General features: G+C 47.7%; 1 protein-coding gene across 2 annotated transcripts; it reads right to left on the minus strand.

The window, feature by feature from the left end:
* Nucleotides 1-143: 143 nt before the first annotated feature.
* On the minus strand, nt 144-19,403 carry LOC147171711 (uncharacterized). Of its 2 annotated transcripts, none has more exons than XM_086080741.1 (4): nt 19,237-19,403; nt 6,049-7,559; nt 4,356-4,862; nt 144-1,039 (listed from the first exon to the last, which is right to left on the minus strand). In XM_086080741.1, exons 2-4 carry the CDS (start codon nt 7,370-7,372, stop codon nt 1,017-1,019), a joined length of 1,854 nt encoding a protein of 617 aa, XP_085936867.1. In that variant the 5' UTR covers nt 7,373-7,559; nt 19,237-19,403; the 3' UTR covers nt 144-1,016. The 2 variants fall into 2 exon arrangements, with proteins under 2 accessions (XP_085936867.1, XP_085936866.1); XM_086080740.1 differs by having other exon boundaries at nt 144-1,042.
* Nucleotides 19,404-22,642: the final 3,239 nt, after the last annotated feature.

Genomic DNA, 22,642 nt, shown 5'->3' on the forward strand with positions numbered 1-22,642 from the left:
TTATCGATACGTGGATTAATGAGCGCAGCCAAACGCTCCCCCATGAGTTAGCCCCGCCCCCTCCATCCTCCATCCCCCATCCCATTGGCCGCCAGCCAGCCAGCACGCGGCCCAAAATAAACACCCCAACACACACACCACAGTTGACTTGTTAGATTTTCTTCTTTATTGGACTATTTGTTTTTGTGGGGTTTTTTTTTGTTTTGTTTTCCTTTTCTTTTTTTTGTTGCTAGCAGACATGAAAACTGGACCAACAAAACGTCATCGTCATCATCATGAGAGTGTAAATGACTGCAGAGGAACAAACAGTGACAGGATGTGCTTTTACAAAATAAGACAAAGAATCAAATCAGCTTGTTTTTTTTTGTCTTGATGTCATCATCATGTCCACGACAGAACAGTCTAAACACTCAACACACAGCTGGAGACATTTGCAGTGTCGTTGGGGGGGGGGGTCAGTCTTCGGGGCGGTCTATTTACTGGAGCAGTCTATGTACTGAAGTCCAATCTACTTCCATGGACATTTGGGGAGGGGACTACAAAGCATCACGGACGGCTGTCAATAGAAAACTAACAGTCTTCTTTTCTTTTTTTCTTTTTTTTCTTATCCTTCTTTTTACGCCTTTTCATCCAACAATTGGCTCGGTACAAACGTGGGGTGGGGGTCTGGAATGCATTTTTTTGCTACCTTTGCATTTCTCTTGTAGACAATATAAAATGTCACAGACAAGCAGAGGAAATGGAACGGGGCGGGGTGGATTATTGCTTTCCGAGTATTTGTTCTATTTTGATTGGTTGTCATCTACGTGAACTCTCCCAGCCGCTCATTCTTGGTCACCACGGCAACCTCTTAACACGTGATAACTCCTTTTAGGTGGGGGTGGGGTTGGGGGTGTCAATAAATGAGGATTTGGGTGTGGGGGTGGGTGGGTGCAAGTGAGGGGGGGGGGGTGCTCAGAGCTCCTTGCTCAGCGACTCCCGGGCGGGCGGGAAGTTCTAATCCTCTTTGTGCGGCCTCACGCGCTTCCCGCCTTTTTGTCTGCTGAATGATAACAGAAGACAGTCAAAAGGTGTGCAAAAATGAAGAGAGCAGTTAGCAGAAGAACAAGAAGAACGTTGCGGGCTGCCGGTGGCGTCATCGCTTGCGTGTCCCAACAAACGCCGGCTGGCATCGCCATCCCATCAACATTTGGGCTCGTTCGACGACAGCCCACTACGAATTCTTCTACCTCGCCACATTCGTATGCGCTTACAGATCACAAAAATAATAGAGAGATTTTTAAAAAACGTCTCCGTTTGCGCGAGTAAAAAAAAAATACTGGACTGTAAAAGAAAATGCTTATATATGTGTTGTTGTGTTTTTTTTACTCTGTTGGAAGCCGGTTTCTACAGAAGCTTATTGATGCCACACCAGAAAAAATAAATGTTCCAAAGTCAAAAGTTCATGTACAGAAATGTGGAGCTGCCAATTTACATTGGGTGATATATTAATATATTTTTTTATCATAATTAATTGCATGACTTCAATAGTTAACTCATGATTAATCGCACATTTTTATATGTTCTAAATGTACAATAAAATATTATTTTTCTAAGTTTCAAGCTCAAGTTAACATAAAAGTGGTTTTATAGAATAGAAATATGGCTGCATCTTTTAGTCTTTGATCCTGTCATTTCATAATAACAAATAGCATTGAATTCAAATTAAAAAGACGTACTGTAAAAAACGAGTGTGATATTGATTTGTGTTGGTCATTTTTCTACCACTAGATGGCATGATTGCATTTGTAAGACGATGACAACCACCTCAATGCATTTTCTTTTCATATTAAGAGTTATCTCGTCTTGAACATGAAGTAACTTGTGAAATTCTGCACATTACTCAAATGTAAACGTGACCCCAGTCTCCACAAAAATATGCATTATTACAAATGTTGACGTGGACGTGTCTGCTGGGCTACGGCTGGAATTCCCACATTACAGGCTTCCAAGTAAGGAGCGCTCATGAATCGTGTGTTAAGTGGCATGAAAGGAACTTTAAATTAACTCAAAATTAACATTTTTGACTGGCAAAATCCTTCCAACGTGCTCACAGGCTAAATGTGCTAAAAAAGTAGCATTTTTTTCCCCCATAATGCCACAAGGCGCATCATTCGTGGCATTACGGTTGGAGGGGGGGGATAATAAAACAATAACAATCACTATTAATCAACGTTTACGTATTAAATTTTCAAATGTATTGATATAATGTAGACCAAATGATAAAAAATAATAATAATTGTATTTATTTATTTTTGTACTTTTTTAACTCAATAGTCAATCCCATTATGGGGAAAATGTCCAGTCAAACGTATTTGCAGGAGTTTGCCAGTCAAAAATGTTTTTCACACTTTGGCAAGTTTCATGTGAATGTGTGATAAGTTTGACTTCCACATTCGGCTGATGAAGCAAAAGTTCTTTTTGAATCTTGATCAACACTTGGCCTATTTCTTTCTTTCTTTTTCTTACTTTGATGAGTAAGCCATAAAAATTTCTACACGCCAGTCCAGAAGGAATGGCTTGACGTTAAATGTGAATTTGATGGCGTCGTCGTCGTCATCACCGAGCGTGGGCTTTTTTGTTTGCTTTTTTCTGGTGCGAATCCTCCAAGCGACGTGGCCAAGATGGCCTGAACTGAACATTTGCAAATGAAAAAAAACGTCAAACTAATTTGCACCTTGGACGACAGCTTCTTGTAGTAAACGTGAAATGATCCCAAACTTTGGACATTGTCTGTCTTTCACGCCATCTTCCCACCTGGCTCACTCTTGGTGTTGCGTAACATTGTGCAAATAATCCGTGACACACACACACACACACGAAAGACAAATCGGCGATGTCGTCAAGCTGCAAAAAGTGAACTACGATATCGCGAGGGACGACTTTTTTTTTGCGACCATTCAGTTTTCCGCCAGATCTTTGGAATGTCAAATATGAAGTTTGGGAATCAAGAAGTCAACGTGTGTCTGCAGCGCAAGGAGAGCTCAACGAGCGCAGTCTCGTGCCACCAATTGGGCTCATCGTGTTTTAGTCGTCCTCTAATGTGAAAGTGTAAACGGCGAGTCTCTTGACAGCGTGAACGCTAAGCTAACGCGTGTGCAGTGTGTCGGCCTTTCAACTTTTCACTTATTGAGGTGCGATGACGCTAACGTATTTGTCTTTGGGTGGATGCTAGGTAGCTACGCTAAGCTAAATAGCGTACTTGCCTTTAAACTCTTAAGTAGTAATGTGACAATAGTTGCTTGCAATGACAATCTTCAAATGCCGAGTCCACTTCAACCTGACGAGAATGCAGCAAGAATTTGGAAAATCGGATGCTAGCATCCGGACAAATCCGTGTGTGCGCTTTTCCGGGGAATGCTTCCGAAGTTGTTGGTTTTTGGGCATGTTGAGTAAAAAAATTGCTCACGTCTATCTTTTTACATTTTAGGGTTTACAGTACTTTAAATGTTAATAAAATGTTGAAGTAATATGTAATATATTTAGTTTTTTGTAACTGGCGTTTTGAAAACAATAGTTTTATAAAAGCAATTAATGATCAAGATTGAAAAACATCGGGGTTTTTTTTTTTTTGTGCCAACCTTCATTATTTCTCAACACGTCTTGTTGGACGCTTTGGTTTGGTCTGCTACTCGATGGGGGAAGTGACGCAACGTTTCAAACGGCGTCACTTGCCTACAAGTTTCACTCCCAAAGTGTAAACGGAATTTATTCACTAAAGGCAGCAGACGAGATCATTTGCTTAAATCAACAAGTGGTTTTTTTCTGAATTTGTTTGCTATGGAGGATTTAAGAAGCATTTGAAGTGCTCAATACCTTTTCTTTTTTTTTTAGAAAATTGTGTAAAGATGGCGGCCACTTGTCACATTGCTACTTGAAACTTTTAATTAGCACGGCAGTCATGCTAATGCTAACTGTCTGTGCCAAGCTTATTTGTGTTTGAGCCTGTAAAATCGAACCTTTTCACTTGATTCATTTTTGGCCGTTTTTTTCTGTGCTAACTGGCGTATGTGTGTTGTGCGCTAGCATGCTAGCATATTAGCAGGTGGAGGTGGCGTGTCGGCCGTTGAGCGCGCCGCGGCGTAGCTCGCGCTCTAATTGGTCAGCGGCGGCTGACATGACACTCCGGACAATAGCCACGGCCACATCTCGCAGCTCCCTCTTCCTCACCTCCTCCTCATCCTCATCTTGCTCCCCTTCCTCCTCCCCCCTCAGCTCATTGGTAATGTTTGTTAGCGGCGGCGGCGGTCTGTCGTTAGCATCTCCTTGTCGGCCGTGGTTCTGACGGTCGTCTCGGTGGTGGTGTAGTAACTCACCGCTGTTCACAGGTGGCGCCGTGGTGTTGATGACCTTGGCGTTGGTCTCCTCCTTGGCTCCGCCCAGCTCCTTGCTCTTCTTCACGGGGCTGCTGTTCTTCTGGCCGTCGTCTTGTTGGTGATTGTGGGTGTCGTCCTCGGCGGTTCCGTTCTCGCAGCCGTTCTCGCCGTTAGTGACGGGAGCGTGGCTCGGCGTCTTCGGCGCCTCGGCCTCGGCTTCCTTTTGCTGGACGCCTTTGTCATCGGTTTCTGCGCTGGCGGCTTGGCCGTCTCCTTGAGTGTCTCCTTGGCCGTCTCCTCCCTCGGCGGCGGCGGGGGCAGCGGCATCGGCGGCAGCGGCATCGGCGGCCTCCTCTTCATCCTCTTTGGCGGCGTCGCCCGTGTCCACGCTGGTGGACTTGCCTTTGCGCAGGATGAAGTTCTTGAGGGAGACAGCCCGGCCAAAGTGCGAACGCTTGGCCTTGGCGGATTTTGCGTCTTTTCCGTCCTCTGTGGCGCCGTCCTCGCCTGAAGCACACAAACCACGTCACGTATGATTTCAGTTCCAGACGGCTGCTCACACTTTGACACTTTTCTGTTAGCACAATCGTTCTCTCACTTTTATGTCCTTGTCAAACTTGCTTTCCATGACAAACAAATCCCATGGAATTCATCTTTTCTTACATTTATTCCACTAAACAATTCCACATTCAAACGTACAAGGACCAACTTGAGTTCGGAGCGTCTTAAGAAGAGTTAGAACTTGAATTTAAAGTCACTGTCAAATGAAAACAAAAGAGTGTTGTTAACGACCCTGACAAATTTGAATGCATTAGTTCATTGACTGGCAGCCATTTTGAGAGAAGCAACCCCCTTCACACCGGCTCTTTTACTGGATTTTGACTGACTTTGCAAGGCCCACAGAATAATGTGTTCTATTGCTATCAAAACGTGAAACCTACTAAAAGAAAGATTAGAGTCTCTTCTTTCATCGGGAAGAAAAATTATATTTTTATCTGTTTCCGTTTTGCAGCAATTAGGATATAGCTAAGTTTCATCATTATTCACAAATCTGTTTAGAATTGTGAGCTTTTTTCAACATGGCACTGGTTGATCTCTTTTGCTTTGCTGCCACCTGCTGGCCATTGTAATAACTACCATTTCTTCAACCGTTCTTTGCAGTTGAGAGGCTGCATCAAAGCCTTCTGTTTGCTCAAGCATAAAAAAAAACATAAAAACGTCTTTGCGACACTTAAAACATTTCAAATAGAACGTATTTATACGTTTTTGGAAGCAACTTAGTTAAAAAGAAATTGTGAATCAAGTTCCTCGACTTTGACCTGGAAAAATGGACGCTACTTGATCCATATTCGGTCTTGCTGTGGTCATTCTTAGTGCTTTTCCACGGCACACCAACGAGGCGCTCTAAAGCTCCACGCTCGCCAGAAATCAATAAATTCAACCCCTTCCTGCCATCCCCATTCTGGCACTTCCACCTTCCTCAATGTGACATGCGTGCACTCATGGCTGACAACGAGGCGCTCTAAAGCAGTCACACCCGCAGACTATCAAAGAGGCTGTGCGTTCTCGGACTGTAGGCATAGCTAGCTAGCTAGCTAGCTGTTGAATATTTAATAAAAAATATATATATATTTCATTTGTGGAGCTATAAAATGTCTTCAAATCCTGTGGAACAAAAGTTTTGCTTTCTGACCTGATGCGGGCGCGGTGGCGGCGGTGGCGGCGGCGGCGCCGTCATCATCGGCGCTGGGGTGGCACTCTGTGTTTGCGCGTTTGGACTTGGGGATGACGCGCTTCTTAAAGGAGGTCCAGATCTCGTTGGCGTGCTGCGTGACGGTGGCCCCCCCGGCCACTTTCTCCTCCTCGCTCGCCTCCGCCTTCTCCTCGCCTCCGCCGTCGGCCTTGTCCTCCTCGCCGCCCCCCTCGGCACTTTGGTCGGCGTCCGCCGCCTCCTCGGGCGCGTCGGCCGAGTCTTTGTCGGAGCTCCTGGTCTTGCCGCTGATGCCCACCATGGACGGATCCCTCTTGAGGCCCTGGAATGTCCAGGAGCGCTTGAGCTTCCACCTCTTCTGGCCCGACTCCTTGGAGTCCAGGGTGGAGGAGTCTGCGCCTCCCTCTGCGTCGGCGCCGTCTTCGGTGGCGCCGCCGCCGCCGCCGCTCCTTTTGTGTGCTTTCTGCGCCATGAGCTTCTTGAAGGAGTGCCAGCGCTTCATGTGCTTGGCGGCGCTGGCGGAAGACGAGGAGGCTTTCTGCTCCATCTCTGCCTCCGCTCCTCCTTCTGCACCTCCCGCCTCCTCAGCGGCCGAGTCTGCGTTGGCGTTAAGCGCTTCGGGATCCTCCAGGCGGTCCAGGGACTTGGAGCGGACCTTGACTTGTTTAGGAGGTTCTAAGGTGTTGCCGTCCTTCTTCTCTGTGCTCCGATGGGAGAAGATCTTGGCCACCGGCTTCCTGATCAGATCCCGAACCGAAGACTTGGACTCTTTGCACTTCTTCTCGTCCTCCTTCTCTCCGTTTTCCTGCGCTTTCTCGGCGGCCTCCCCCCCGCTACCTCCTTCCGCTCCCGCCTCAGGCGCCGCCGGCTCGTCTGCGGTTTTCTCTCGCTCTTTCTCGGCCCCCTCGGCGGCGCTCTCCTCCGAGCCGGGTCCTGCGGCGGCGGCGGCGCCGGCCTCTTTTTTTTTCCGTCCCGACATCACCTTACCCAGGCCGCTCTTGTTAAGGAAGGAGTCCAGGAAGGAGGTCTTGTGCTCGTGGTTCTCCGAGCTCTGGGGGGGCGCCGCCTCGCCGCTGACGGCTCCGGCCTCCTCGTCGGCGCTCGCCGCCTCCACCGACGTGTCGTTAGCGACGGTCTCTTTGGCCGGGACGACCTCGCTGTTGACCGCGGTGCCATCTTTGTCCACCGGCTCACTGTTGACGCTTTCCGAGTTGTGGGCGGGCTGTTCAGCTTCTGCCTGCTTGTTCTCCGGACTCTTCCCGTCTTCCTGGACCGCGGGCGCCGCGCTGGCCTCCGTTGCCGCCATTTACGACGTGGAAATAAACTGCAACCCCCAAAAAAAGTTTCTTCCTTCTTTCCTTCCTTCCCTGGCCTTCTTCCCTCCTCTTCCTCGCTCTCTCTGCTGATTGGTTGCTCCCGCGAGGTGGCGCTCTCAGCTCATGGAAAGCAGCGTGGCGGGAAGATCCTCAGCATCCTACGAATCCTCCTGACTCCTGCGGAGGACAAGGTTTCAAAAGAGTTAGCGCCAACGAGTTCCCGGAAGACTTTCAGACGTGAGAAGCGAGCCTGACGCTAAACGCAGGGCCTGAAACACGCGCGAGTCGTCGCATCAACGAACGTGAGGCGGCGGGTGGGAGCGAGCGCACGTTGAGACGCCGCGGATGGACAGACGGACAATGGCGCACTGTGAGGGTCTCGGGTGCAAAAAGTGATGTGGCTGAGGGACGCGGGGCAGCACAGTCAGCGAGCGAGCGCGGCGTGAAGACGAACGTGACACCAACCGCACTGGCTGCCATGTTGCTTCTGGCTCGGCGGATCTCACACGGCACAACGCGAGTCTTCTCAATTGTGATGTTTTTGTCACATGAGGACTTTTTTTTTCCTTCCTATTTTTCCAGGGACGGTCACAAATATGCTCTTGTTGTGACTTCTCTGCAGGACAAACTTGAATTTGTCAGCCAATAACATTTCAGCAGGCAGTGTGAGTCCCGCCTCCAACTCAACTCTGCTCTCAGGTCATCAGTGCGTCACTAGATGCTAATTAGTTAGCATTGAGTCAGCAGACTGAAAGTGTACTTTTAAAGTAGCACTAAGGAATTTTTCAACCGTAAAATATTTTCGTAACTCTTCTGATGAAACATGGACTTCAAACGGGTTGAATGGTACCTTTGCCTTGGCCTGAGGGGGTCTGTATTATTTTGGCTGGCAACTTTGAGGAGGACAAACGACAAATGTGCTGACTGCTTGATGGCGTACGTCACATCCCTTTTTCCCCATTTGTTACAAAGTCGGAAGTCAATTTGAATGTCATGAGCTAAAAAAATGACGCAGTGCGCTTGTCCTCATGGGAAACGTGGTCTTCCTTTAGGCATTACATTACCGACTTTGTCCATATGGCGGCACCATAATCAACGTAAACGGAAAGTTCCTTAGTGTTGCTTCAAATGGTTGACTTTTTTGTTGCGCGAATTGAGGATTTACGTCGGTTTGCTGAGGGCTCCTCTAAAGCCGCGCATGTTCTGCAAAAAGGTCCTGCAGTTGTGCCAAGTGAAGGTCGTCAAGATGAACGTGCGTCCCGTCTTGAATAATTCAACTTGTCCAAACAGCCTTCGCACGACCTCCTTCCTTTCCACTCCGTCGCGCCCCCGCAGATCTGCTCACGCTAACACGATCGGCTCCCAGCGAGCAACATTTGGTCACTTCAAATGTTTTCGGGCTTTCTTTTCTTGGGGTGTCCACTCATAAATGCTAAATGGACCGCTTTTTATAGAGCGCTTCCCATATGGCGGGAGGGTTGAACCCACAACGTCCCGGTTGGGAGGCGACCACTCTACCGCTGAGCCATGTCTCCAAATGTCAAACTGAAAAAAAACCTTTATTAAGACTTGAGTCTTTTTGCCGAGTCATCAAACTTTGCCACCACAAAAAAAAGCGGAGCTTTTTCACAATTTACACAAACTCGTCCATCAGTCCAAAACCACAAAACTTCTTTTCAGTCTTTTCAGACTTGAGACTTGAGAGAGGCAAATTTCATGTAAGGCTTTGGGGGCTGAATTGTTTTGTCAAAAGCGACCGAGTCAGTTGAGCATAAAATGGCTGCTCGCTCCAAACCAAAATGGCCGACTTGTTGTGTCTTTTCAAACCCGGCAAGACTTTTTTTGTGGCTGCGGGGACGGCGCGGTTGAGTGGTGGTCTCCCATCCGTGAGGTTGTGGGTTCGATCCTCACGCTTGACGACCGTGTCGAAGTGTCCTTGAGCAAGACACTGAAACCCCGACGTGCTCCAAACGGACCTGCCGGCAGGCGACCGCGAGCACCAGAGTGTGTGCGTATGAACGGGTGAATGTGAGGCTTAATTGTAAAGCGCTTTGGGCGCCATATGTTAAAGCGCTCAATAAATGCGGTCCGTTGGCCATTTTGAACTCGTGAAAGACGCATCGACCACATTTTAGGGGCGGGATTTGTTTGAAACTGCAGCTTTCACAAACTGGCCTGAACAATTTTGTGTTGTCAATTGGGTTCGAGGGCCAAAGTTGACAAAGATTCAGACATTTGTGTGTGTCTGTTAGTTTGTGTGAATGTGTGACGACTGTCACGTCAACCCAAAGGCCACATTTTCTTGTGTGTGTGTAATTGTTGTCATTGTGTGTACCGAATGTGACGTTTTGATGTTTGGCTGAAGACGCGATGAGGATGAGGAAGAGGATGAGGAAGAGGATGGGAGCGCCGCCTCACACTGATGAAGGGGACAAAATGGAGGGAGTGAGGATGAGGAGGGAGCGTGACGACAAGCGCCAGCGTTTGCCTTTCTCCTCGTTTGTCTGGCTCGTCCTCAGCCGCTCATTTTCCCGCCTCCCCCCCCCCCCCCCCCCCGCCCCCCGTCTCTCTCTGTCTGCATCCCTCGCTCTCTTTATTTTTCCCTCTTTCTGCTTTCATCTTCCTCATCTGGATTTGTCTTCCCTCCTCCTCTTCCTCATGCTTCCTGCCACCGCTCGCTTGATTTGCTCTTTGGTTTATTTTTCTCCTCCATCTTTGTCTCTCCCTCATCATCATCATCATCATCATCATCATCATCATCATCATCATCTCACAATATTACAGTTGCCACCAAACTGCATTCAGAGAAGGGAAATGCATTGTAATCGGCAAATAAGAGTTGCCATAATAATATGACTAAGTCGTTTGCAAAGGCTGTTGCTTGGCGGTGGACTTGTGACCAATCACGGTTTAGGCTGCTCTTCCCACCTGTCTGATGATGTCACATGCGCGCACGCACGCACGCACATGTTCCTATTTTGCCTGTTTTGTGGGGAAGGCTGCGACTTATGACAGATTTCATACACCTGCCGTGATGATCATGAACGTATTAATATCAATATGATGAGCTCATTAAGTCACTGATCACTGACTGGTGGCCTTTTCAAAGCTCATTTGCATACAGCAATTATGCGCTAACGACCGATGTGTCACCTTCAGCGACACCGGGTGAAATTTGGAAAATTGATGGCGTGCGTGCGGCTGGCGAGCGTCGCTGTCACTCTCTTGACGTTCCGGATGATGAACACGCCTCCTCCGAAGGGAGGCGGTCGCTTAAGTGGACCGGAACCGGCTCTCTCGGACCCGAGCGCGTCACGTTCATTCATAGCGGACGTGTCTGCCAAATGTCATGTCGTTAAGCCGGTTGTGGGGGCCGAAGTACGAAATGAACATCCTCGTTCTGTTTTTCGGATTTACAGATCATACGTCAGACGCAGCTAAGCTACGCTAACAGGAAGTAGAAGACGACAACCAATTAGCCGGCAGATGAAGGTCCACTTTCATTTCCAAGACTTTTCACCTTGAAGCTAATTGTTGACACGTTTGACTCGAGAGTGACGTGTCGTGCTGCTGCTGCTGCTGCTGTTGTTGTTTTTTGTGAAGCGGCTTAGCTTATAGCGCCATCTCGGCGTTCCCGCCCGTGTGTGCGCGTGCAAGTGTGTGCGCGCCAGCCCGCCCTCACAGAACACTCGGCCTTTTTAGCGCGCCGGCTTTAGCGCGCCGCTAATCCCGCCGCAGGAGAGCAGCCAATTTAAAGGGGATTGACGGCCCCGACCGTTTTTGGATCTCTGTTGCTAACCGTCAGCGCTAGCGTTAGCCTTGGCGATGCTAACATTAGCACGGAGAATAAGTCAGCCGTGACCCAGTTGATTGCTTCATAAGTGACTGGCTGGTTGTCATGGTGATGACGTGGCCGACGGCTGATTGGACCGCAGCTCGGCAACAAGATGACATCATCGTACTTTTCCTCCACTTTCTGCTGTTTTGTTCAGAATCGCGTCAAACTCCGCTCATCCTTTTTCCTTTTTTTTTTTTCACCTTTCCAGTGAAGCCAAGTGGAGGTCAAATGTCACACAAATGTGGAATCTCCTGCAAACGTTCACGTCGTGCTCTTTTGTCAGGCTGTTGAATGGACGGCAAGTTTGTCCTCTCATCGCTTCATGACTGACGAAAGGCGAGAGCGCGAAACAAGCGTCCGTTCAATGCGCTGAGAATGAAATGAGACGATCCACAAATGTCACACGCGTTAAAACAACTCCAGCAAATGTCCTGTTTAAAGGTCAAAGGTGGCCGCCATGCCCGACAATGGAATTGCATGTCAAATGTCACGCAAAAATAAATGTCATGTCAAATCTCCCCAAAAATCTCGCATTGTGCAAATGTCACGTCGTCGCTCATCCTCAATATTTTGAAGAACGTTGGCGTTACAATCACAAAACAAAACCTTTTCTTGTCATCTTAAAGTCGGGATTACGCTGCATGGACAGTTGTTGTCGTTTTGACCTGTCAGAAATCCACCAACTGCTTCCAAATTCAAATTTCATTTTTGCATGTAACAAAAAAAGATTTTGAAGGTCGAAGTTTAAAAAGTCAACGTTTGAGTCGACTTCAATGTGAGAGGGGGCCACAATTTGGCATCTGCGTTGCTGGGGCCACAATTTGGCATCTGCGTTGCTGGGGGCCACAATTTGGCATCTGCGTTGCTGGGGGCCACAATTTGGCATCTGCGTTGCTGGGGGCCACAATTTGGCATCTGCGTTGCTGGGGGCCACAATTTGGCATCTGCGTTGCTGGGGGCCACAATTTGGCATCTGCGTTGCTGGGGGCCACTGAGGTCCCGTACTTGCGACACCACAACGAGGACAAAATCTGTGCAAAATAAATCATTTAAGATGAATTGTCATCACGTGATCCAACGACAAATCCTTTTGAGCAAACAAGTTGCTGGGATTTTTATTTCTCCATTTTGTCCCAACGCATAAAAAGCAGCCGTCAACTGCTGAAGACACCAAAACATTTCTTCGGATTTGGTTTGAAAACGTACATTGAATATTTTTCAACATGTTAAAGAATTCGTTTGGGTTTGCTCAAAAACACGCACGCCAAAACTCCTCTGAGTGCGGTTGCGCCCCCCCAGATCCCCCCCCCCCCCCCGATGAAATTCCACTTTCCTGCCCGTCATCAATATTTGTAAACTATCAACCAATTGGAATTGTTCTTGATTTTGTCTCCTGAAATGTGTCGCGATGAGACGTCACCTTGACTTTCGCGTTCACTTTTGGCAACTTGTTGCATTTTCATTCTCTTCCGAAACGTTTTCTTTTCTTTTCTTGAACGTCTCCTCGGCTCGAACCAGCTCAATGAATGTGCGTGGCATGCGTCGCACATGATCGCTTTGAGCGACACAAAAATCAAATCAACAATTTGGGTTTGAGAGCGGCGGCTTGGCGGCGCTGCACATTTTCCAACTTTCTCCCGTCAAATGCCGCATAATGCTCCTTTGCAACAAATTCATTTCGGGCCAGTCGGCCACCACCTTGACCTTTGAACTCTGTCCCTGAGTGTGTTGCCGCCGAAAGCAGCTTAAGCACTGAAGATGTTGCTGAGCTGAGCAGATGCAAGGAAAGTCACTCGCCATTCAAGTTGCCTTCAGTCCAGCAACAGGGTCAGCACGCACGCGCGCGCACGCACGCACGCACGCACGCACGCACGCGCCTTAAGTTAAGGCCGATATCAGTTCAGGAGCAACATTTGTACTCGCCAGGGTCGTTTTTAGAATTTTCATTTTATTTCCTTTTGAATTTTGTTTTTAAATGTAGTCTTTAGTTTTCAGGGTGGTTCGATTAGTTTTAGGGATTTAATAAATGCTTAGTTTTAGTTTAGTTTGAGTTAGTTTCAGTCTTAGTTTGAGTTTAAAAAAAAAAAGTGTATTACTTGTGCGCAATGTTTAAAAGCCACCATGGGAGCGACGTCATCTGAAGATGCTTTTCTATTGGCTGCTGCTGGATGACGTCATTTCTGTGTGACACTTTCACACGTCCTTATTCTGGTCAAATAAATCGACTTGAAATCACATTTAAAATCGTCCCCAAAGGCTCATGCATTAAATGAATGACCAAAGACTTAAAACGAAGGACATTTTTGCTATAATTGCAGTTAGTTTTAGTTAGTTTTGTAATTATAAAATGTGGTTTGTTAGTTTTTGTTTCTTAAAAGGCATTTTATTTTGTTAACGAAATTGTTTTTTGAATTTTAGTTTTAGTTTTTTCCTTAGTTTTAGTTTTAAAAACACCTTGTTACTCGCCCATTGCTAACAACAAACAAAAACCAAAGCCAAAAAAAAAACAAAAAAAACCGAAGGGCCAACAATCAGCCAATCGGTAACAAATGGACTCGAGTGTCAATCGAGTGATTAAGAAAGTAAGTTGATGAGTAAGCGATTGTGTCGGAAGGAACAGAAGCCCCTTCATGGCCTGGAGGGACACACAGACGCCTTCTGTGCCGTCACGCGCTCGCTGGCGCGCCTTCGCCGTGGCCTCACCCCCTTTTCTATAAAGGTTGGGGGGGGGGGGGCGAGGGGGGGGGCGAGGGGGGGGGGCACATATACCAGGCAGGGAAGAAGAAAAGACTGATTGGGAGCACCAAATATTTGATCCTTGGAATACCCGGAAAAAAAAAAAGTCGTCGCTTCCAACTGTCGCTTGTCTTTGTGCGCTGCGTCCATCTTGACATTCCGCTGGCGCAACTCGTGACCCGCACGTGACGCCCGACTCGGCGACCGCTCCCACAATCTAAGCCTTGTTCAACCCCTCCCGCCCGCCCGCCCGCCATCTTGTCCACTGCCTCCCTCCGTCTCGCTTTTCCTCCGTGCGTCTTTTGTCCCACGCAGCGTTTCTTTCAGCTGCGGATTCTCTTCGCTCCTCAAGCTCTGATTGGCTCACGCTGACCCGTCAATCATCTGCAAGCTCACGCTTCGTACGAGTTGCAGCAACTGCCCCGTCGCATTTCGGAAGCAAGTAAGTGGCGGGAGAGAGTATCCGAGTAGCCACAAATTGTACTCGAGTACTGCTGCTTTCAAACAATCACGCTCAAGTCAAAGTCACAAGTCGGCCTCCAAATATCAGCGTCAAGTGGAATGAGGTCAAACAACAAAAAGGACTCAAGTACTCCATTTTGGGAGTAACTGAGCTGCACTGTGTTTGTTTGCACACTCCTGATGTCATGAGATGACATCATCCACTTACACGGGGGCCACGCCAGGCTGGTGGGCCCTTTGGTCACCATGGCAACGGTGAGTCATTCTCATCTTCTTCATCCTCTTCCTCTTCCACATCTTCCTCTTCCACATCTTCCTCTTCCTCATCCTGATCATTCTGTTGGCAAGCTGTTTCACTAACAATGTGGACGTACACGCTTAAAAGGGGGCGTGGTCACCCAAATATGGTGACGTGGCATAGCTGAGCCAGGATTGGTGGAGTCCAAGATGGAAGCAGCCGATGTTGGGTTATTTCGAGCCAGCATGTTGGGTTGAGGATTTGGATGCTCGTTTTGCTAGCACGGAACGCGTTCGCGCGAGGCCGGCCAATGAATTTGGCAGAAAGTCAACAGAAACCTCAACGTTGTCTTTGTTGTTGAATATATTTGCAAGAAGAATCTTGTCTTCTTTCATTAAATTGCTACAAAGTCTTAATTGTTTGAATGAACACAAAGAAATTTGAAACGAAATTATAAGCGGTCCTTAAAATTCCATCTTTAAAATGTGAACACGCTAACGCATATTAGCCGTTCCGAGTCAGTGCGACATCTAATCTTCGCGACGTACGAGACGAGACGGTCACGACTCGCACCGCAAATTCACATTCACGTGTTTGTTTCAAATTGAACCACCGACTCCATTCAAATAAGTTATGACTTGCAGAAAAACACGAAAAATTGATTTGATAATAATGGGAAGTGAACTTGTACTGTATAGTGCTTCATCATCATCATCATCATCATCATCATCATCATCATATGTTGCCCAAAGCGCTTTGCCAAGCCTCATATTCGGGTTTTTAAAACAACACCATTTTGAGGCGTACCAAGACGGATGGCGCCGCGTTTCCTTTTGAGGTCAGCGTTCCATCGGCACTGGCGGGATCCCGTCTGCCATTGGCCGATGGGGCGCGGATCGATGACAAATGACAAAGCAGCAACATTTTGTAAATGGCCACCTCTGCTTTTTACTCTAATTGCAAGTTTGAAATTCCTCCATGTCGCGTCTGTCTTACCGCTAGCTAGCTGGCTAGCTAGGCTAAGCTAAGCCCTGTGAGGTTTTCGTCTCTGCGTCCCAGCGTCAACGAAGAAACAACAAAGGTCCCAAACCCCGAGTGCAAAGTCAGCCGTGTTCACCATCGAGCCGCCGCCAACGTTTTGTTTTGTAAGAATGTTGAATTCGGCTGCAGGTCACAATTCCAAAATGGCTTCAGCTCTTAACGTTGAATGCTAGCTACTCCATTGATTTAGCGCTTTCGCGCCTTCCAAGGCCCTTAAAGCGCTTTGCGTTCGACGACTCGCTCACCTACCGATGACGCCACGTGGTCACAATGGCATGGGATCGAAACCACAACTTCCGGCTTGGGAGACGGCCACTCTACCACTGAGCCACGCCCCTCTTCCACCTGCCCAAAACCAATCTCCTGCCTCCAAATCGTCAACCCAACTGCGTCAAAAGTGAACAAAAACACTTGAGTGGACTAAGAAAGATCGAATGTTTTGTTTTTTGGCAACTTTTGGACCCGAGGTAGGTGCTGTGTGCTACAAACACAATTTGAATTCATTCTTTCATCCGTTTTCCAAAGCGCTTATCCTCACAAGGGTTGCGGGCATGCTGGAGCCTATCCCAGCTGGCAGTAGGCGGGCCTGAAGTCACCAGCCAATCGCAGGACACACAGGAAGGAAAAAACATTCGCAAAAGCCACGCAGGCACGGGGACGACATGCAAACTCCACACAGGAAGGCTGGAGCCCCACTCGAACCCTGCGCCTCACAACTGTGAGGCAGACGTGCTAATCAGAGTTCCGAAATGATGAACAAATGCCCTTGATCCGCTGCAGCGCGCCAGAATTGTTTTTTATATCAAAACTCCCCACAAAAAAAATGTCCAACAAAAAGCAAGCAAAGCTTCTTCTTTTTTCTAATGAGAAATGCAACACTCGATAATATCAGTCTTTGGAAAAACAGACAGAAATGATTTCATGAAATGAAAATCTAAATAATTGTTGTCAAGCTTTGTCCTTCAACTGCGTTGCTCGTCGTGTGCGCACCTTGGACGGACGGACGGACGGATTATGCTACGTTTGGGGGCCCAGCTCATCTCACAGGTTCTCAGCGCAGCATTAATATGAGTTGGTCTTCACAGAGGATAAAGAAGATATGCCTGTCAGTATTACGTTGTCTCCAATCATGCGTCGTGGCACCTTTTGTGCCTGTGTTTCATCCTAGCAACACATCAATGATCATAGTTGGCCTTTGAGGGTTCCCGTTGTATGTCAGCGTTAAGCTAACGGAGACAATGTGGTAGCTTTGAAAGCAAAAGCTGTCTTTGTTTTGTGGTGAACTTGACTTGCATGTGGAGGTGCCAAGTGGCCTCAACCCGCCTTTAGCGGACCACGTGAAGAAAAATACTACCCAAACTTGAAAAGTGAGGATTCTTTAGCCCCCCCCCCCCCCTTCCCAAGTTGTGGCAGTGGGAGGGGGGGGGGTGAAAAGTGGGGGTGTACGCTGGAGACAGCAGGTGCTCCAGTCCCACTGAAAAGGGGAAGGAAAATGAAACGAATTAGCATTTCTAATAAGCCCCTCCCTCGCTCCTTCCTCACTGTGTCCTCTCCTCCATTTTGGGGGCGCAGCAAACTTCTAACATGGCGACTGGCGAAGTCTTCTCATGACATGATGCCGCCTGAGGTGCTAAAAGTAGGACGGTGGCGCCCTGAGATACAAGCGCCTTGACATATGAGGTCTTCCACATACGAGCTGCTGTTTGGGCTTGTTTCTTTTTCTCTCAATTGTTCTGTGCTTGTGCTCGTTTGCGTTTGTTGGTCTGGAACTTGAGTTGTGATTGGTCTGTCAAAGATGAGCTAAGCTATGAAAAGGCCAATGCGCATAACGTTGATTATTACGAGTCAAGTGTTGGTCTTGAGATACAAGCACAAATTTGCCAAACGAGTGCATCGCGCCATCACATGCTTTTTTTGCAGTGGAAATCAACAAACCAGATGGTGGCGCTATTAAGCGGCTTTGCCAAACATGACAAAGGACGAAATTCCTTTGAATTGACTTCACTTGTGGTCAACCGACAAACTCATTCGGTGAAGTTAAACGTTGTTCTTTTTTTTGGTGTCCTGTTAAACGACACCAAATTTCTTCTGGAAATTTCCGCCAGCTTTGCACTCGCGTGCGATTGCCCGCGTGGAGGCAATGCGACGTATGCTAAATGCTACAAACTTAGCATTTTCCCCCATCATGCCACGGGGTACTGATTTGTGCATGTGCATGCCCCGCGGCATTATGGGGGAAAAAAATGATGAATGGAAATCATGCACAGCAGATGTAATAAATTGTCAAATTTAGGAATAAACAATGTTGACCTCATTTTTCAACATACGTGCAACGAAGGCCAAATGCTAAAAAAGCTTCCTTTTTTTTTTTAAACGTGCAAGTTAATACCCTGTGGCATTATGGGAGAAGTTTTTAGCATTTAGCCTCTAAGTCGATAGCAAAAGCATAAAATATGTTCATTTTTTCAAATCCAATAACACTTCCAAAATGTGCAACCCGATGACCAACATGCGACGTTCGCTTCGATCTCACCGACAATCGCAACACTTCAGTCTCAGTCGAGCGACTCAAGCGGTGGTGACACTGCAGTGGGTGGGGGCGGGGGGGGGGGGGGTCAAATGGGGTTCTCCTTCGGCGCCATCAAGGCTTGTGACGCCGCTGCTCACACCATCAAAGTCCAAATATTATTCACACCAACAATTTTATTAATAGTCGCCCAAAAACCTCCAACAAGAAGTGGTGACGAGTGGGCGGGGTGGATGAGGGGGGGGGGGGGGGGCTAAATGGGCGGGAAGTGGCTTTGGGGGAGGGGGGGGGGGCTCCCACTGAATTTCTCATTGAACAAAACAAGTGAAGCGCCAAATTCCCAACAAGCAGCCTCCTTGTCTAGCGCGCGCGTGCGCGTGCAGCCTCAAGTCAAGTCCAGCAAATCGCATTCAAATCTCATTCCAAATTTCCATCATTTGAAAATGGCTGAGACCCCCCCCCTTCCAAAGTGCGCCCCCAAACGCCAACAACCCCCAACGCGCTCCCTTCTGTCTGTCTGTGCGCGCGCACGCTGTCATTCTGGCTTCGCCTTTTTTTTTGGGGGGGGGGGGGGGGCATTTTATTGTCGAGGCGCGTAAACAAGTGTGTGCGTGTGCGCGTGAGGGATTTATGCTTCCTCGTCGCGCACGCGCGCACATGTATGACACACGCACACGTGCGCTGCAAAAGGAGGACGATTACTAAAAAAAATCTCAATCGTGTTCAGCACGCAAACGCGCACGCGTTTTGGGCCAAACGTCGCCAGACCACCAAATCCGCCGCCCCACCACCGCTTGATTGTATTTGTGCTCCTCCGCCGCGCCAAAGAGAGCCCAAGAAAAACAAAAAAACCTAAAACGCGTGCATGCGGAGCATCAGAAGGGAATGCGCGCGTTTGTCTGCTTTGTCGCCTTGGAGGAGGTCCTGGAGGAGGGGGAGGACCTGTAGCCTCACCTGCCCGAGTGGGAGTGGAAGAATGACGACCGAATGGAAATAAAAGCGGCAAACTCACCTGCTTCCGTGCGCGTAAATCCGTTCGGGAGCTCGCTCGCTAATAAGCAGCGCGGCTTGTGTTGGGCTGCCAAAGACGCCGCCGGCGCCAAATCCGCCCAGACCTTCTCTCTCTCTCTCTCTCTCTCTCTCTCTCTCGCTCTCTCTCTCTCTGTCTCTCGCTCCTCCCCCCTCCCCTCCTGTACGTCTCTACCCCACCCCCCCCCCCCCTTCTTGTGTCTGTCAATGGGCGCGAGGGGTCGCACAGCAGGACACGGGCAAGTCCTGCGCGTGCACGCGCACGCACGCGCTCACTCCCCTGGTTGCCCCTAGCAACGATGAAGACCACCCTCAACAATTTGAACGTTACGTCCATATGGACGATGCTTTTTTTTGGGGGGGGGGGGGTAACTGCACCGACGTGTGAGCTAAAAATAAGCAAGAAAAATAATTTCTCTAGAAACGATAAAGTGTCGCCCCCTTGTAGCCCTCTCAGGAGCCCCCCCACCCCACCCCCCATGGCTCGTCTCCATTGACGCCATTGTTTGTGCGTGTGCACGAGTGAACAATAGAAGCAAAGCATCAGGCTGACTAAGAAAAGGGTGGGATGGGGGGGGGGGTCAGCTCTCACCCTTTCAATTGGGAACCGAAGAATCTCCCACAATTCGTCGTGTCGTCGCCACATTGCAGCAGATGAAGCCGAAAATGTCTGCAATGACGCTCGGAAAAATCCAAATGTCCACAAATCGGCCGCTCAAAATGTTTTCAGAGCGGGTTTGTTCGTTTTGATTTTTTCTAAAATGATTCATTTTATTATTTAGTCTTAGTTTTCATTTAAACAAATGTGCATTTCTTGTTTGCAAGATTTAAAAAAAAAAACATTTCAATATGTATTGTGTTAGTAAAAGATACCCGGTCTCAGTATCGGCGCTGATACTTAAGTTATCGATACTAGGATCTGGAAATGGAAAATCGGAACAACAGAAAATTGATGCAATTTTAAGTGAAAACGTTATGTTGCAATTTATCATATAGGTTTTTCTTTCAAATGATCTGTCATTGTTTTTTTTTTGTCACCAGTCGCGTGTGATGGCAGAAAACTGTGCGTGTGCGCGCGTGCGCGTGTGCGTGTCTGAACCCACGACGAAGGCAGCGAGGCAGAAGGCGAAGAAAAGCGAGTCAGCTGTAAAAGGCCGAGCGACATTAGCGAGAAGCAGCGGCAAGCAGATGTTGAGAGAGACACAATAACGGGATCTCATTAAAGACGGAGATCTTGCGGGGGGGGGGTTGTTAGTAGGCCAGAGCAGAGGATTGTGGGTAATAAAAATGAACGAGAGCGCCCATCAGATGTCGCTTTGCTGGAGACGTCGTTGCTATGACAACATGGAACGCTCCCTTTATGCAATTCTCACAAAATGACGTTACAAGTCGTTGGTGGCAGGCCAGAGGTGGACCTGACGGACGCCAATGACGGACGTCCATTTTCGTGATGGCAAACTTTGAAAATGAATGGATTAAGCAGTTTCGTCCATCAGCGGAATCGTCAATAACTTGCATTTCGCATTCAACGCCGCACGCTGCGGCATTTTTGCCGTAGAGACTGAAAATAACGTAAAAATGTCGCAGGAAATGTCATCGGATTCAAGTTGAGCAATCTGAGCGAACGCAAGATGGCCGCCAGTAACAGTTCAGGTTATGAGCACTGATCTGACTATTTGACTGGAAAGCCGATAGGCCAAGACTTTTGAAGCTGCGGGGCCGCCATATTGCTCCTCCCAACAAAGGTTTCACTGGCATACGATCTTATACGTTTACAGTCTCGAAACTGGAGAACATTTGAGAACGTACTTCGTAGAAACGGCACGATTTATCATGTTTTCAATTTGTTAAACATAAGCAAGAGGACCTTAGACATTTTACAACTTGCCTTAAACACATGTATATATGCGTAATGATGAAACTTGTATATTTCTTATGAAAGAATTATAACTGTAATTCAACAAAAGATGCCAAATCGAATATTGGTGCTAAAACAACAAGGGGGTCTTCAAAGCGGCACATACCGTCCACTTGTTCATTTATTAATTTTTTTACAAGTTTATACGGTAGTCTGCTCGTGAGATGGGAGGAGCAAGATGGCCGCCCTGTGACTTGAATAGCTTGCTATAGCTATCGGCTATCCAGTCCTATATTTAGGTCGGTAGTTATGAGCTCCGTTTGTAACTATGTGGACGGCTTGCGTCTAAAAACATGGCGGACGAGCCAAAGCTGATGTGAACGAACAATGTTTTCTGTTTTGTACTTCGCTTCTTTGTTTTCATCAGATTGTTCACCCCAAACTCTTTTTGTTTTCTACCTCTGAAGTGTTGTTCATATGCCGCAGGGCTTCTTCACTGCCCCCTACAGTCTGGGAGAATAGCAACTAAGCCAAAGGCTGAAATCCAAAGACAAAGAAGAAGCAGAAGAATTCCTCCACAACTGCAAAATGTAAGAACATCTCAGCTTCACTTAATAAAGTGAATTTATTTGGAAAACGTCTCTCACTAGTTCATCACGAGAAAAATGATGACAGAGTGACGGACTGATCAATTGTACCGACGGTCCTGAAATGTAACCATGGCGGAAACGCGGCCGTTGACGAGCTGTCCAAATTGACGCACTCACCTCTGCATTTGAAAACTAACAAACGTGAACAAAATCGAATAAAAAACTAAATTAGCGAAAATGTCGTTTGTTTTCGGCTTCGGCAGTGAATTGATTCCGTGAGCCGAGCAACGGGAACAAATATTTCATTCAAAGTCAAAAAGAAACAAAAAGTGAAACTGGATTTTTCAAATGTAACAAAAACGAGCGCAAACGTTTGTTTGTTTTTGATTTTGAATGTACGCGTTGATTTTGCAGTTGCCGTCATTTGTGCGTGTCTACAAGCGGCGCCATCTAGCGGCAGCCATTAAGAAAGCGCCACCAGATGAGCAACGAATTTGCGTGTTTGACTCACCTGCTTGCTTTTAGCACTTCATTAGCCGCAAATGCAACACCAGCTAACAAGTGCGCTCCTTTTTCACGTTTCCCCAAAATGGAGACAGAAATAAAAAATAAAAAAAATAGTACCCTGACTGTACAAACAGGTTGAATGCTTCTGAAGTTGGCAGCTTGCCGACCGGCGTCCTCCGCCCGCAAAAGGCCCACAGAACCGCGTTGGGGTACATACACAAGCACACGTTAACACAAGAAGACACACACAAATACACAAGCACACGTGGACACTCACACAAACAGACACACACTCCAAAACAAACACGGCCAAGACGTGTTTCGGATGTCGCTACCTTTCTTGAGGGAGAAAAGAAACATTTGTGTGTGTACATTTTTGCAGAGTGAGAGGTCGCCTGTTTTACGCTCACGATGACACAACCTCTCCTCACAGC

The sequence above is a fragment of the Leptonotus elevatus genome, chromosome 7 (assembly GCF_054856555.1).
Source record: "Leptonotus elevatus isolate MCC_2025b chromosome 7, RoL_Lele_1.0, whole genome shotgun sequence".
NCBI lineage: Eukaryota > Metazoa > Chordata > Actinopteri > Syngnathiformes > Syngnathidae > Leptonotus > Leptonotus elevatus.

Excerpts from the sequence above, each read along its gene's own strand:
- LOC147171711 (XM_086080740.1), bottom strand. The coding sequence starts at position 7,372 with ATGGCGGCAACGGAGGCCAGCGCGGCGCCCGCGGTCCAGGAAGACGGG. Across the intron at positions 4,863-6,048 it reads CGCCACCGCGCCCGCATCAG|GCGAGGACGGCGCCACAGAG; the intron begins GTCAGAAAGCAA and ends TGTGTGCTTCAG. Across the intron at positions 1,043-4,355 it reads GGCGCCACCTGTGAACAGCG|CAGACAAAAAGGCGGGAAGC; the intron begins GTGAGTTACTAC and ends GTTATCATTCAG.